Source organism: Sphaeramia orbicularis, chromosome 12, assembly GCF_902148855.1.
Source record: "Sphaeramia orbicularis chromosome 12, fSphaOr1.1, whole genome shotgun sequence".
NCBI classification, from domain to species: domain Eukaryota; kingdom Metazoa; phylum Chordata; class Actinopteri; order Kurtiformes; family Apogonidae; genus Sphaeramia; species Sphaeramia orbicularis.
The window spans coordinates 40,863,320-40,878,782 of NC_043968.1; the positions used below are offsets into that span (position 1 = coordinate 40,863,320).

The 15,463-nt window shown below is 36.6% G+C and overlaps 3 protein-coding genes across 3 annotated transcripts in view; 2 read left to right on the top strand and 1 right to left on the bottom strand.

Annotated features, from left to right (window-relative positions):
* The window catches only part of dram1 (DNA-damage regulated autophagy modulator 1), a 9,470-nt gene extending 7,004 nt beyond the window's left edge, over nt 1-2,466 (top strand). The window contains exons 6-7 of the mRNA XM_030150401.1: nt 128-220; nt 302-2,466. Coding sequence (XP_030006261.1) covers nt 128-220; nt 302-343 — 135 coding nt within the window. The 3' untranslated portion in view covers nt 344-2,466. The remainder of the gene's footprint in view (nt 1-127; nt 221-301) is intronic.
* On the bottom strand, nt 1,981-5,854 carry washc3 (WASH complex subunit 3). Its single transcript, XM_030150402.1, has 7 exons — nt 5,641-5,854; nt 4,901-4,999; nt 4,722-4,787; nt 4,490-4,624; nt 3,551-3,679; nt 3,402-3,466; nt 1,981-3,281 (listed from the first exon to the last, which is right to left on the bottom strand). The coding sequence occupies exons 1-7, from the start codon at nt 5,689-5,691 to the stop codon at nt 3,182-3,184; spliced, it is 645 nt and encodes a 214-aa protein (XP_030006262.1). The 5' UTR covers nt 5,692-5,854; the 3' UTR covers nt 1,981-3,181.
* A 2,461-nt stretch (nt 5,855-8,315) lies between these two features.
* On the top strand, nt 8,316-13,817 carry LOC115430566 (zinc finger protein with KRAB and SCAN domains 7). Its single transcript, XM_030150651.1, has 9 exons — nt 8,316-8,453; nt 8,951-9,153; nt 9,243-9,344; nt 9,450-9,545; nt 9,659-9,769; nt 10,190-10,307; nt 10,834-11,611; nt 11,807-11,859; nt 11,951-13,817. Exons 1-9 carry the CDS (start codon nt 8,420-8,422, stop codon nt 13,477-13,479), a joined length of 3,024 nt encoding a protein of 1,007 aa, XP_030006511.1. The 5' UTR covers nt 8,316-8,419; the 3' UTR covers nt 13,480-13,817.
* Nucleotides 13,818-15,463: the final 1,646 nt, after the last annotated feature.

The following is a 15,463-nucleotide window of genomic DNA, read 5'->3' on the forward strand; positions in this document are numbered from 1 at the left end:
CATTGTGCTGGTAATACTTATCAATACCATACATACTTTTATTGTGGTTATATAGGCTACTTAATGTGAATACTTAGCCTTAAACCAGTTAAATATAGACTTAATGCAGATTGTGTCCCATTTACAGGACTTTCCCTTCCATTTGGCCAGTGCAGTATGTGAGTGGGTTGTTGCCTTCAGCTTCATCTTCTTCTTCTTCACATACATTGATGATTTCAAAGTGAGTATCACAACATCAAAGTGAATATTAGGTACTTTTTCTGTAAAAGAGATTCTAACTGCTGTTTTTTATTCTTTGCAGCTGTTTACTCTTCAGGTAAAGACAGTGTATGAGGATGAGTAGCGTTGAGCAGTCGGTACCTGCCATCAGATCTGGGTCTTAATTTCAATATTTTCATAATAGAAAATGTGCCGCACTTATTTTCATAAACATTTTATACATTTTATACACACAGCTTTTTTATGATTTTGTGATTTGTACTCACCTGATTGATTGATTTATTTATACATTTTATACAACTGTCTGTCAGATGTTAGATTTTTATAGAGGATAATGTACTGATTTCCATTGTCAAACTGTCAGTGTCAGGTTTTAGTCAGATGTCATTTTGCACTCTGCTCTTGACTGTTGCCACACCAGCAAGTCACGCCTTGTCAGATCGTAAACAATGTGACCAAGAGCAGGAAAAGTTCATCACACATTGAGCACATGATCACTTGTGGCAAAATGGGAAAACCCACTCAAACATACAAGTTCATCTTTTGGAACCTGGGAATAGTTTCATTTTGAGATAAACTGGAGAGACTGGCCACATTAGTATAATACATACATCCTGATTTTTGTGTAGACCAGAAAAAATGTTTGAAATATTACTTTAGTTTCAGTACTTCAAAAATTGAGTTGAATCCTTGCCAAGTTCTTATCCAAGTTATATTACTTTGTTCACTATTTTCTTTAACTTAAGTGTTATTTTTGGAGAGGAGACAAATAGGCTCAGATGCCCTCATCTGGAGTTAAGAGTCTGTGGATTAGTACTGGTGCTGAACAGTATCAAGCTGATACTATAACATGCAGTGCAGCTGTAGAATAATACAGCCTTTAGGCAGCTGGGAAGTAGACGGTTAAGTTAATTAGTGTGCTTACTGAGGTGGTCAAATGAAATTACTGTAATAAAATTAAAGAGAAAAAAATTGTAAGTAAGTAAATTTAAGTATGTTCTGTGATTCTTATCCAGAGATGCAGAAGCAGAGAGTGTGTTACATTGTAAAGGTTGTAAATGCTCTGAGAAAAATGAGATTTTCTACGATTGATAAATTACATAGCTTTTTATGTGTCATGATGCTGACTATCGGTAAAGATCACTACCATTACAGTTGGGTACACTGACCCTCCACAATGGGTCTCATGTAAGAATATTTTTGTATTGTCTGAGGATGTCTGTTCTTTTTTAGTATGACTGGCTAGAATGAGCGTGAAACATCACATTCAGAAAATGCATGTGACTTCTGAAAACTGTATGAGTGATCTGCATAAACTTGATAAATGTAACCTGCGTCAAAGAGAATAGTAAGACCGTTAACAAATAACATGTATGAGATTTTCAAACTGTAATCCTCTCAGTAATGAAATGTACAATAATTTAGTGAAAAACTGAGGCTAGAGTTACAGCTAACTAATTACACAGTTCCTCTAAGAGGTTTGGAGCATTTGTAGATTGTGTTTCTACCTGAAAGAAAATTCAGAATTAAAGTATGGTGCAAGTGCCAGGTTCTCCTTGATCAGTTGTGACATTTAAGAACAAAATTTGTGTGTACAATTGTCTTTAGTAACTTTAGTCACAATGGTTTCATTGATTTACTAATGAAACATAATTTCAAATGAGTCCTACACTGTCATGTATAAGAGGACAAAACAGGCATTAAATGTACACAGATATATACCTTTTATTACAAATGTTGGATTTTACAATGGGTGAAGTCTGTTTTTACTCACTTTGTCTCAGTACTGTTTATCTTTTTACAAACTATACTGTATAGATTCTGATACGCTGCTGTACTGAAAAATAAAGATGTACCTTTTCAAAGTAATCTGTATGAGTGTTTATTACAGGCAAACAGGCAGATTTTCATGTTAAGAAAAAAAAGTGCTTTCCTCTACATTTGCTTTTTTCACAGTACTTATAGTGTAATATCCATAGAAATAAAATCAAACTTTTTTTAAATCATTAAATACTATTATCATTGTTTTTTCTATTCTTTCTCTTTTAGAATCATATTCATTGTTCTAAGTAATGAAGTTGGATGTATTTAAATGTAGTACAAACAACATAATCAACACTTACATAACATTTTCTGAAAAGCGATGACAGTGTATTTTATACGATGTTGTGAAAAGTGGAAGACATGTCATTATTACCCAATCATGAAACCTCAATAAATCCACTTGAGCAGCAGACACATTACATAGGAACAAAACTGTTTGTTACTTTTGCTTTCAATTGTGATATATGATGGGGTTTTTGTTTTTCTTAAAAAAAAACAAAGAACATCCTGCAGCTCCTTTTTCAACGAAACTGCTAAAATGTTAAATATGGAAAACCTAAAAGGTCTGAGTACTTCATGAAAAAACAGTAATGTATCTAAGAACGACCAGATTACTTTGAAGTCAAGATTTCCTTTCCAATACTGATACTAAAAGCAGACGACTTAACTGTTCTCCAAGTAACATATAATTAATTCCGTCTCAGAAAGTATTAAACATGCACAATTAGACAATGACATGAAGATGTTTTGTTGACCAGTGTGTGTTGAAGGCATTGTAGGTGAAACTACTACTAAAAGATAAGATTTGTAGAAAATAATACTTGCTACATACCATGCACTTATGACAAATTCTTAGAAAATCAACTGAGAAAAAGAATTACCTGCTTTTCAAAAATGTCAACAGTGTATGAGAATGAACTCAGTCACTAATGGACCAATGGAAAAATGATTCCAGCTCAATCACACTGAAATTACAATCATTGGTTAGATTTTCCTGTTTCAGGCACATAGTTGTAGTTTGACATATTCTACTCTTCTTTAACCTTCTGCTAGTGTCTTGCACAAGCCTGTGGTAGTGCAGTTGTAGATGAATGGCCTTTACAGGAAGGTTTGACTCAAACAAGAGAAAGGACAGATATCAGTCACTAAAAGATGATTCACTGTCAGAGGTGTTGGCGTCATCCTCTTGACGCTCTGCACTTCCTGTTCCTCCATCAGGCACAGGGGCATCAGGCGTACTATCACAAATGGAGAGAGAAATATTATTTGACAGTTTAATGAAATGTTACTCAAGCCAGTCATATGTATATCTCAACCAGGCAAAAAGCAGTGTCATCTACTTTTAAAAACAGACTCACTCAAGCAAGTTGGGATCTAAACCCTCCATGACCATTTTATTCCTAATGGCCATAACTGGGACCCCCTGTAACAGATGACACGTGTGTTAAGATTCACAGACTTTTTAAATCTGTAGTCTGTGAACAAGTATTAACTTGGTATGACTTACCACTTGAACCATTTTCAGGTAACGGGCGTACCGTGGGTCCTTGGCCACAGTCATAACATTCTCTGCAGCTGAAACTGCCTCTGCTTCTGCTTTCTCCCCTTTTGCAGATTCTGACTCATTCTGAACAGGCTGCAATATGAAATATGCAAATTTACAACATGGTTTCAAGCAACAAGTAGTTGTTCACACTGTTTGACCTTGTTTGGTTTTAAGTTAAGGAGGTTTTGTGAATGTCTTTGGGTTTGATTGTTTTCATTTATGGATAGTCAGTTATCTTAAATAATAAATTAAACATTTCAGTGATATTTTCAGGTTTACTGGATTTGGTTTGGGTGCTGGGAAAGAAATGCTTTTGTACCTGTGCTACAGTCCTGCACTACTAGATGGGACATAACAGATAGCATTAGAAACTGGATGTGGTACTTTATTCTGCATTCCTGGTACAGTATGTGGTATACATTTGCTGACTTCAGAGTTTGTGTTTTATATACAGTGTGACTTGCATTACATGACCACCAAAATGTGGAACCAAATGTGACAAAATAAGTCATTTTGTTGTTAATGAAGTGTCATAGTCAGTCATTTTTCCTGGGAAATATTTCAGAAATGAGGACTCATAATTTGTGGGTGTATAATCATTTTTCATCTTCTCTCAACATTTGTATCCTTCCTCTATACATAATCCAGTAGCTGGATGGTGCAGAGGACCTATGAATTAACAGTTATGGTTCATTGCTCCACAGGTGGATTTGATCAGTCAGAGCTGACAGGGCAGGTGTGGAACAGTCTCCTTAGATTCCTGTTTTTACATGAAATGTGACTATACAACAGAAAGAGGTACTATATGCTGCATTAATTTACATACATTCATTTCACACACAGACAAACAACATTATGCATCTGTTCATGAGCATGTCACTGTCAAAGTTTGTCAGATACCTCTGGGGTTGGTAGGTTTCCCACTGCTGGACTGTCTGTTTGATTCTGACTGACAGTGGGCCCATTGGCCTGAGCAGTCTGATGCTGACTGACCCCATCTACTGTGACGTCCTCCAGTCCAGGAATGGAAGACAACTGCTCGAAAAAACAAAAAAACAAACACGCTTTTACAAGATGAATTTGTGGATTTAATGTGTACACAAAGATGAGAGTGAAACAGGTGAGAACTCACCTTGGCCTCCAAAATGCACAAAGTAGTTTCAATCTGCTGTATGCGCAAAGATATGTTTGCTAGTTTCTGTGGAAGAAAAGTTCAGTAGTTCAAGATATGAATTAAATGGCAGTGTGTTGAGCAACTTAAACTTATCTAATCTGGCAACAGAAATATAAAATATTAGTTATAGTACAAACCTCCTCACAGACTGTAGAAAAGCGGTTAAGGAATCGAACTGTGTGGACAATAAATTGATTGAGATAAGCAACAATTCTTCTTTGTTGAATAGCAGGAACCTGAAAAAAAAAAAACATAAATATTTGAGTCATAGTAATAAGAGAGGAACGTATCAGTGATGTACTGACAATATTTACCACCATGGAATGACAGATTAAGTACAGCACTAATACAGTCAATGCATGGACTGAATTTCTACAGAACAAATATTACAATGTCGTTTAGTATATTTTAACCATTTTATTCAGGGTTCATATATGGATTTATGATAAATTACTTGAAACGCAGATGACGGCCGTTTATTTCTGCCAACATTTGTCAACTATTTCAGTTCAGATCAAGTTTTGGGCCAAAAATCAAGATTTCAGATGTTGTGGCATGACTGACAGTACCCTCCCATTTTAGGACAACTTTACAATCTGTGATGTAAAAGTACTCGCTGTGAATGAGTAAACTGACCTAAGATCTAGGTGTTACTTAGTTACTTCAATTACTAGTTGGACTTGAGATGTTATGCCCTTCATTAGATGAGACCGTTATTGACTAAAATGACGTTGTATCACAGCTCAACAGATATTATTTGACCCGCTACATAATATAATAACGGTCTTTCCAGCATTTTCTCCTGCTTTTTCTCCCGTTCTCAGTCCTCGACACAGTTCAGTTAACGTTAGCTAATGTTCGCAGTTAAAACACAAACCTTGGTGAGATCAACCCCAGACCCCACTATCGGCAGCCCGTCCTCGTCCATGTTAGAGTTTTAAGAAAACCTGCACACTTTAATGCAGACTGGAGTTAGACTGTTACACTGTTTTCTGCACAAAACGCAGAAATTGCTCGGTAAAACACAATTGCTGTTAAATGTTTCATGTGACTCTGGGCTGTAAATTCCACTTCCGAAACACTTCCGTAAATTCTCCTCTTCTTCTGTCGGGTTTTAATGGGGGTAATAAAGGAGCTTACGGTGCAATACTGCCACCTACCGGGGCTTAGAGGATCTGGCAGCAGGAAATAAATAAATAAATAAATAAATAAATAAATAAATAAATAAATAAATAAATAAATAAATAAATAAGCAAGCCGTCTCAATTACTCCAATATAGGATTAATTTTAGTTCAGGGGCCACATACAGCCCAATATGATCTTAAGTGGCCCAGTAAAATAATAACATAATAACCTATAAATAATGTCAACTCCTAATATTTTAGAGTGAAAAAAGTAAAATTACATTATGAAAATGTTCACTTCCACAAACTATCCTTTAAAAATGTGATTAACATGAACAACCATGAACAACCTGAAATGACTTATGAAAAACAAGTGCAATTGTAACAATTTAATGTCTTGACTTATGATTTACACATGTACATTACAACTTACAGATCACAAAACATACAGTACACAAAACATGTTGTACCAGGCATACTATTGTTAAAATTGCATTTACTCCCTTTATTTATGTATGTATTTATTTATTCAGATTCCGATTCAAAAACTTTATTGTCATTCATTACATTACACAAGTAAGAATATTGAATGTTTCATTGCATCAGCTCAGAGGTGAAATAAAGTTTAAAAAAAAAACAAAAAAAAAACATTAAAGCCCCAGATTTTGAGGGCTGGCTCATTTACAATTAACTGGATTAAAGCCGGTCTATCACAGCCAAACTCCATGGTATGGTTCCATATTACAAGGTCTTTGTTTAAGAAAATAGGAGGTTTAGATTTTATTTTGAAATGTGATTTTGGTGTGAACAGGATCTCAATCAAGATGTCCACTTTTCATAAATAGACTCTACAATTTTGGAAAATTACATTTACCTACAATTTTCTCCTCATAATTCAAATTTATGGAGCAATCAAAATTACAATTAATAGGAAATCAGTATTTAGAAATGATTGGTACCAAAGGAACATTATATTTGTCACGGATCTAATGGATTGTGATGTAACCTTCTAAGATATGCAGATTTTGTGGAAAAATACAATTTCAATTGTTCTCTGAGAGAATATAACAAAATTTGTAAAGTGATCCCTTTACCTTTATTCCATCTGATTCAGAACTTTTTAGTTTATTTTTAATACATTTGTACCAACATTACCAAAAATATTAATTGGTGAACATAATCTGTCTGAAAGAAAATGTAACAATAGATTCCTTAGTTTTGTTTTGAAGTCTCAGTTGTATCATGATTATTGCAGAGAGATCAAATGGCTGAGAACTACCTCACTAACATCTTGTACATTGAATAAAGCACACTCTAAATTTAGAAAAGGGCCAATCTTGCCGAAGGTTAAAATCATTTACAGGATTTGTCCTGTGGCACAGTTTCTTGAGAAAAGATTAAAGTTTGAGGTAGATCAATGCTCCTTCTGCAGTGGTAGTGAAGAAACCTTAGGACATCTAATTTTCCTTTGTCCTGCATCATACTGTTTTTGGTCAGACATAAAAAAAAAAAAATGGATTTCACTAAAAATTAATGATGTTCCATGTTTTGAACTATATCATATTATTTTTCATATGAATAATTTGATCTCATCTGTTTCAGATATCATTGACATAATTTTATTACTGGGTAAGTATCATATCCACTGCGCAAAATGGAGAAGTAACAAGCCCTCCTTTTCTGGATTTACCAGCAAATTTAAAATGTTTGCCTTGTCCCTAAAAACAATTAGAAAAAAACAAAATTGCAATTAAAATAAGCCAGAGCATTGTTTTATTTATTATTTTATTTCAAAGAGTCTTCTCAGCTGCATCTCTGCTCCATTAATTTAAATGTTAATTTAAAATGCCTAATTATTTTCACTGTATTGTATTTGAATGTAAATTTTGCTCTAGCCTTTATATATCCCCATGACTTTTATACTTCTTTTTTTATTTATTTAAGTTTTTATTGGTTGAATAAAAAAATACAAAAAAGAAAGAAAGAAAGAAAGAAAGAAAGAAAGAAAGAAAGAAAGAAAGAAAGAAAGAAAGAAAAAGACAAAAGTAATAGTAGTTCAATCGTGATATAGTAATTCATAATACTTGGGCCACTTAATTACTTCAGGATAGTTTCCAGTCTAAAATAGTTGGTTGAAAGTGATGACTTCATATGAGCTTCCTGTAGGTTGTGGACATCAGACCTGTTTTAATGAAACTCTGTTCTTGTTGAACAGACCAATTTCCTGCCATTTTCTACATTGAACAGCCCAAACAGTAGCATGTTCTAATTTATTTACTGTAATCTGCTTGGGAAAATTTGCAACTCTCTGGAGTCTGGTTGACTAAATAAAACATGTAAGACATATATACATAAATAAGTGATAAATATAGCGTCTAATTTTTGACACTTTTAATTTGTAAACAGGAAATGCACCATAAGCGTTGAGGAAACGGGCGTTTGCGTGCTAACAGCGCATGTTATCGACAAGATGAAATAATATCGCTCTATATTTTATTTGATTTCACCGTTAAAGACAACGTTTTGTACACATGGATGCTCTTGTGTCAACAGAGAAAATGGGCGGTATGTGTGGAAATAATGTGCCTCTCTTCTAATTTAACATACTTTGTGTTTTTAGTAGTCAGATTGTTAGCGGGGCCCGTCTATTTAAAGGAAACGTGTTTATAGACGACACTGTTGCGTTCACAATCTACATAGGCATGATCAAATTCTAAAAGTAAAAGTCAGTTTTTTTCTGTCAGTTGGCTCGAGATTTTTAGAATAACTACAGTAATTGTACCATTGTTTAAGTTTAATACTCACAGTATTAGTAGATTATTCCAGCATTTACCCTAGTCCATAGGCTTGTAGTTTTTTTATTAAGTATAGACTTGTCATTAACCTAATGAAACAAAGTAAGAACTATGTTGTTGTTTATTTTGCTTGCACTAATTTAAAGAAATTGTCTCAAGTTTATTGTTGTTGTGGACTGTTTGTAGTACATCATTCTAATGAAACAGTGACAATCTCATCACTGTCATCCAAAGCCCATTATTTAACATCACACATTTATGTTTCAGATCCAGGTCTGCCACTTTCCTCTCTTCGTATTCTTGTGTCCCCCTTGCAGCTTCTGTCTGCTGCTATGTGGCAGCTGGCGAAGCAGAAAGATGTGATGAATTATGAGAAGCTGCAAGAGTTTGTTTTTATGGTGACAGAGGCTGTTCCTGGACTGATAAACCGCAGCCAGAGAGCTCAGCTCATTCTGGGTTTAAGGGCAAGGGTGAGACAAAGCTGCTATCTGTGTCCCATACAAACAGTCTATGTCAATGACCATGTGAAATAATAACATGTATTTTATCTATGTGTTAGCTGATTCTGGAGTTATGTAAAGGCACAGGTCGAGGTTCTGTTGATGCTCAAGTTGTCCAGAGCTACTTGGACAGACTTCCAATAAGTTCTACAAATGCAGATGTAAGTACAATGAAGCACCAGCTGTTTGAAACTAAATGGAAACCAACATATAACAGCATATAACAAAAGCCCCCTGTTTAATGACACACATCACATCTATGGTAGTACAGGGAGGCAGAGGTGGAGACGACGGAGTCCACTTTCATTGCACTTGTTCAAAGCCTGCTGAAAGATCCAGTTGAGAGAGCATACTTCTTCCAGGTCAGATCCAGTTTAATATGAGTTTAAGAATGGCTCTTTAGCTGTTATATGTCAATACTGTGTGAAGTACTATGTTTTCTAACAATGTGTGCATATTTAATCATCTTTTACAGGAGGTATTCCCAGTGGAATATGGGCCACAGTATGATGCTGCTCTGCATGTGTTATTATGGGAACTTCTGTCCAAACTGGAAAAGCTTCTTCCTGTACCAGATCTTAAACAGGTATTAAGTCAGTGTTTCCATTAACACTAGTATTCTATTGTCATTCTATATCTGACAGTATTCTGATTTTGACAGGTGCCACTTAAACAACATACTCTGTTTGTTCCAAATGATCCATTTTTCTGAATGGAGCTTTTAAGAAATGTGGGGTATACCGATGTTGTGTTTTTAGAAACTGTCTTTGGGCACGTATAAAGTGCATTCAGAATATGCAGTTCCAACACACAACCCCCTGTTCAGCTTTGGAAAGGACAAAAATCCTTTTTAGTAGAGATGGGTCACCTTAGAGGTTGGTCAGAAGCAGAATATATAAACTGCTTATTTCGGAATAAGGGCAAGAAAACAATGTTTTCTGCCTTTAGTCTGTAAATTATGTAGCATTTCACAGCAGACCTCAAAACAACTTCACTTTGATTACAGACTGCGGCCTGGCTCAGCTCTGCACCTTCTGTTTTGGAGGAATGTGTTCAGTCCATATCTGAAGAGCTGTCTGTCGTCTTTCAACACTATAAAAGTTCAGGACTACTGAAAATGCAATGTAAGTAAATATGAAACAGTTCTTTGTCTGTTCACTGAAAAATAGTTGTGGTAATTTTGACCCTCAGTGTATTTTAAGTAAAATGGCATAAACTTCCCCATTTAAGTTTGGTAAAGATCATGGATTAGAGCAGTAAAAACAATATGTATTTGCGTTAAGTATTACATGCTACTGTTCAATTTTGTAAGTGTGTTTCAAAAGGTTACATTAGTAAGAAAAACACTGAAGCCACCATAAAGAGCTTTTAGAACATTTTTATAATAAAGCCTGATAAAACATTTTCAACTATCCAAAAAACAAATAAATCTATCTATTTGTAGACCAGGACAGCTATTAAGGCTTGAGGATATTATGACTTTTATGGCAAAAATGTAATCTGATGATTGAGCAAATTGTAAAAAATAATTTCGAGGAAAAGCAAAATGATTAGTTTCTGGGCTTGATATGTGTCCTGACATGGCATAAACATGTAATTGCGCCTCGTTTAAAACAATCATTGACTTCTTGTCTTATCTTCTTTTTGCAGATGGTCCTTCATCTACCATTGGTAGCAGCATCATGTCTGCTTTATCCATTCCTCCTTCACAAAAACCAAATGTCTCTGCCGGACTGCAGTCCATCCACAACTACGCTAACATACTAAACCCTGTCACTTTCATTGGAGGAGACCAGTACAGCGTTGTGGCTGTTTACACTGAAGTGGAAGTTGGAGCATCTGAGGCAGATGAGGAAATTACTGAGTCAGCTGAAGTACAAGTTCAGACAGATTTCTATGAAGAAGAGATAGTGGCTGTGGGAGCAGATAACACAGCCGGTGTGGAATCAAATAACTTTAAAACAGATGAAATAAGTGAAACTGTGGATGTTGCTAAGGCACTGGAGACTCTGACAAAAACCTTTGCATTAAGAAAGGAAAACCTGGGTCAAGATGTACCGACCGAAAAGACAAAGACTATTGTCTCAAATGTAGAATCATCCCATACTGATGAGCAGGGACCAGGAAATGCAACAGATCATGGAAAAATAAATGAAACACTTGAATCAGGAGACCAGACACTTGAGCAAAGGGGAAACACAGTTGGAAAGATGAGGGATGAAGTCATTTTCCAATCAGGCAGCACAGAAAGCAATATGAATGCAGAAATTATAGATGGTCCCAGTGAAGTTCCAGCCTCAGAAGAATCGTCTGACCACTTTACTAATGTGCGCAAATCCACACGTTTACAAATGAAGTCCCCTCCAAGTTGGCAGGAAATGTGTAAATTCAAGAAATCATCCAGAGAAATGAGCAGCGAACCAAAAATGTACAAAGGCCATTCATATATCTATACTTTTTTTTTAACATTTGTGTATCTGTTGATTTGTGCCTTAAATTAATGAGATGAAGTTGTTTTATATCATAGTATTTGTTGCAACATCTTTTCCCAAAACAGTTGTTTTACATAAGTGATTGACGTGCTCTAAGTTTGAAAGCTCACACTACTTTTTTATTTCAACAGGACTGATGTATCTCTTGCACCGTCTGTGATTGCTATCAAAGGAACTGACAGAGGTAGAAGTTTTCCATCAGGATAAAAAATACCTTCTGAAATTTTCATTAGACCATTTTTACCATCAAATATTTACATACTGTGTTTTTGCAGGTGATTCAGACGAGATGACATCTATCATTTTTACCTGCTCTCACTGTCCCTTCCACACCTCTGAGGAAAACAGTCCTCCTCACTTCCACATGCAGAGTGTTCGCACAGATCTATACAGGGGTGTTTCAGGGACTAAGTTTACTCCCTCTCCTTCCAACACTGATGAAATTTTTACATCAATTAAACTTTTTCCCAAAGGAAACTCTGAGCAGAACAAAGTAGAGGCTGGCATAAAAGACAGCACATTAAGTGTGGCTCCGTCCCACAGTCGACAGAAGGCCCTCACGTGTGAAACGTGTGGTAAGATATTCACTCGTACATCAGACGTCAGGCGACACCAGCTCACACACACAGGGGAGAGGCCGTTCCACTGCTCACAGTGTGACCGCACCTTCCAGCACTCCTGGGACTTGGCCAAACATGAGAGTAAACACCACGGGGTGGCCATCTCTTTCACCTGCCAGCTATGTACAAGCGCCTTCACCAACCTCCGTGCACTGACTGTCCACCACAAGAGATGTCATCTCCAGGACAGTCAGCTTCCTCAGATCTGCTCCATCTGCAGCCAGAGTTTCTCCACTTCATCTGAGCTGCTTGAGCACAGGAAGTCACATGTGACCAGTAAACGTTACATCTGCCAACAGTGCGGTGAAGGTTTTGACACTCTACTCGCTCGCTCCCAGCACCGGCAGATGCATCAGGTCAAGCGTCAGTTTAAGTGTCCACACTGTGAGAAGACGTACACGCGTAGATCTGATGTGAAGAGACACCTGTCCATACACACTGGGGAGCGTCCATACCAATGTAACCAGTGCAATAAACGATTCTCACTCCGTTTTATGCTTATGAAGCACCTTCGTGTCCATACAGGTGAGCGTCCATTCCAGTGTTCCCACTGCCCCAAAAGGTTCACCCTGGTGTCTGTACTGGCCAGACATGAGAGGATGCACACCGGCGAGAAACCCTTCCTCTGCTCCCAGTGTGGAAAGGGCTTCCTGTCTCAGGGAGAACTCTCCAAACACCACAGGTCACATGTGGACGACAGGCCCTACTCCTGCCCTCAGTGTGACAAACGATTTAAGAGCAAAAAAACCCAGCAGGAACACATCATCTCCCACACTGGTGCACGCCCATATCCCTGCACGTACTGTGGGAAAGGCTTCACTAAACCATATGCACTGACTAGGCACAATCTCATTCACACTGGAGAGAGGCCCTTCCCTTGTGGCCACTGTGAGAAATCATTCCTCACCCTCAGTGAGGCTCAGCTGCACCAGCGTATCCACACAGGAGAGAGGCCGTATCCCTGCAGCATGTGTGAGCTCAAATTCAAGAGTTCATCGGAACTTGCACGGCACAAACGGTGCCATTCAGGGTTAAAACCACTGAAACCATCCTGTGGACAGTGTATGAAAACATTCACATCAAATGCAAAACTGAAGAAACATATGGAGATGCACAGAGAGGATGGAGAAGCAGCACAGTCCTTAGACGCTACACAGCCCAAAGAATCAAACATTAACCAGTAATTAAAGAGACATAGATATAAATAAATAGAATCACATTCAGAATTAGATAAGTGAAACTTTGTGTAGAATGTTTGATCAGGTAGCTTTAAGTCCAGATTAGAGAATAACAGAAATAGAATACTAGGTCAGGGAGCAGCAGCATGTATTGATCATTACAGCAGAAATGTCACATGACATCACATGTTGACCTGTCTACAAGGACAGCTGCGTTCTGTCATTTCAGTACAGTCTGTGAACCTCAAAGTTTTGTTTGCGATGGGAAAATGACAATGTTTGGAACGAAGTTTTGAAATGGAATTTTGTTGTGAATAATGTACATTAAAATGCTTTTCACTGTGTTTACTGCCTGTTTATTGTCAGCATTAAAACAGTGGATCATTTGCAAACTTTTGCAGATTTACAGTTCACACAGTAAAACAAACCTGAAGTACTCTGTTTCACTAAAGTATCATCTGAGAGCATGCTGATAGTCAAATAAGGACTGTAACACCAAGGGTACATTGTAATGCAGTAATAATAATGCTACCTCTGTAAATTGTTGAAGTTTAGCTGAGACTTGGGTTTCAGCAGTGTTAACTGTACATGGGTTTTAACTGGAAAACCACTGTAGAAACTAGAGAATGAACAGACTTGTGTAACTAGCAGTCCTCTTGGATGTTGTGGCCACTGCTGTAGCACTTGGAGTATTGAAGCACAGATGGTTTTACTATGAACCTGCAGTCATCAGGTGATGGTGATGCATTTCCTTCATTTCTGTACAGTCTGCACATAAAACTGAATGACTCCGGTTAAAGAGCAAAGATTAATTATAAACATAAACATAACTCACGTCTCCTCTCAACGTCCAGCTGGTGATGTTTCTGTAACATGGTGGAAAATAACCCACAAAGAAGCAAAAAAGGAGGCCATGCATGTCTCACTCTTCTTGAATTTCTTACAAAAAACCTTTACAGTATCCTTATTTTCTATTGGTCGGACAAAATGTAGTCTATAAGACTATGGCATGATAACAGATTGCGATTCATCCTCTTTGTCTTTTGTCAGCTAATCTATCAGAGTATCCCCCTCTCCATTATCACACCAGTACAACAGCTGTCCTTATAAAATGGACCATTAGAACATATTTAATTAACGGAGATGCTTTAATTGGTTTTGACTGGGAGGCGATGGAAGGGAAGAGGCAGAGAGCAGTAAAAAGGAATATTTTTAGTAGTGCATAACTGACTATTTTTAGCATAGAGAGATGAGTTATAAAAGTAAGTCTTGAAAATGATAACTTTCAGAATTTAAAAAAAAAAAAAATCAGGTGTTAATCTTGGTCAATATCTCTACAGCATCTATAACAAATAGAAATGTAGCACAGTTTCCTAAATATAATGTAAAACCTCAGTTTATCCATCACTTTCAACTACTACCAGTATTTTAAAATGATTTCAAAAATTCATGGGAAGGAATGCCAAAAAAGAGTTTGTTCGAGGTGCTCTTTGGAAAAAGGCATTCATAAAGTAGATATCAAACTGGAAGAAAAATCCAAGGCACTCTCTTTAAACATTAAAATGTCTTTATATACATTAAAATGCCTTTATTAACATGGCACGGTCATTTTAATGTTTACAGAGAGTGCCTTGGATTTTTCTTCCAGTTTGATATCTATTTTAAAAGGATTTGTTTAAAAGTTATTTCCTCTTTACAATTCCAACTTTTCTGTTTTCATAAAAAGTCTCAGTATTTCTGTTTAATAAAATGTCTTTACTTTTTTTGCTTTTAATTACTTCATGTACATTATATTGCACATTGAGGAGTTCCATTAAATCTTTATTCCAATCTGCCATGTTGCTGACTGAAACTCATTCTTGAAATAATATCCACTAACAGCCTCATGTCTTTGTTGGCACATCGTAAAAGTTCAGTTTCCGCTTAATATTTACTTGATAGATGGACGACATTCCACCTCGAATGGATGTCTCCTCCACACCGAGAGAGG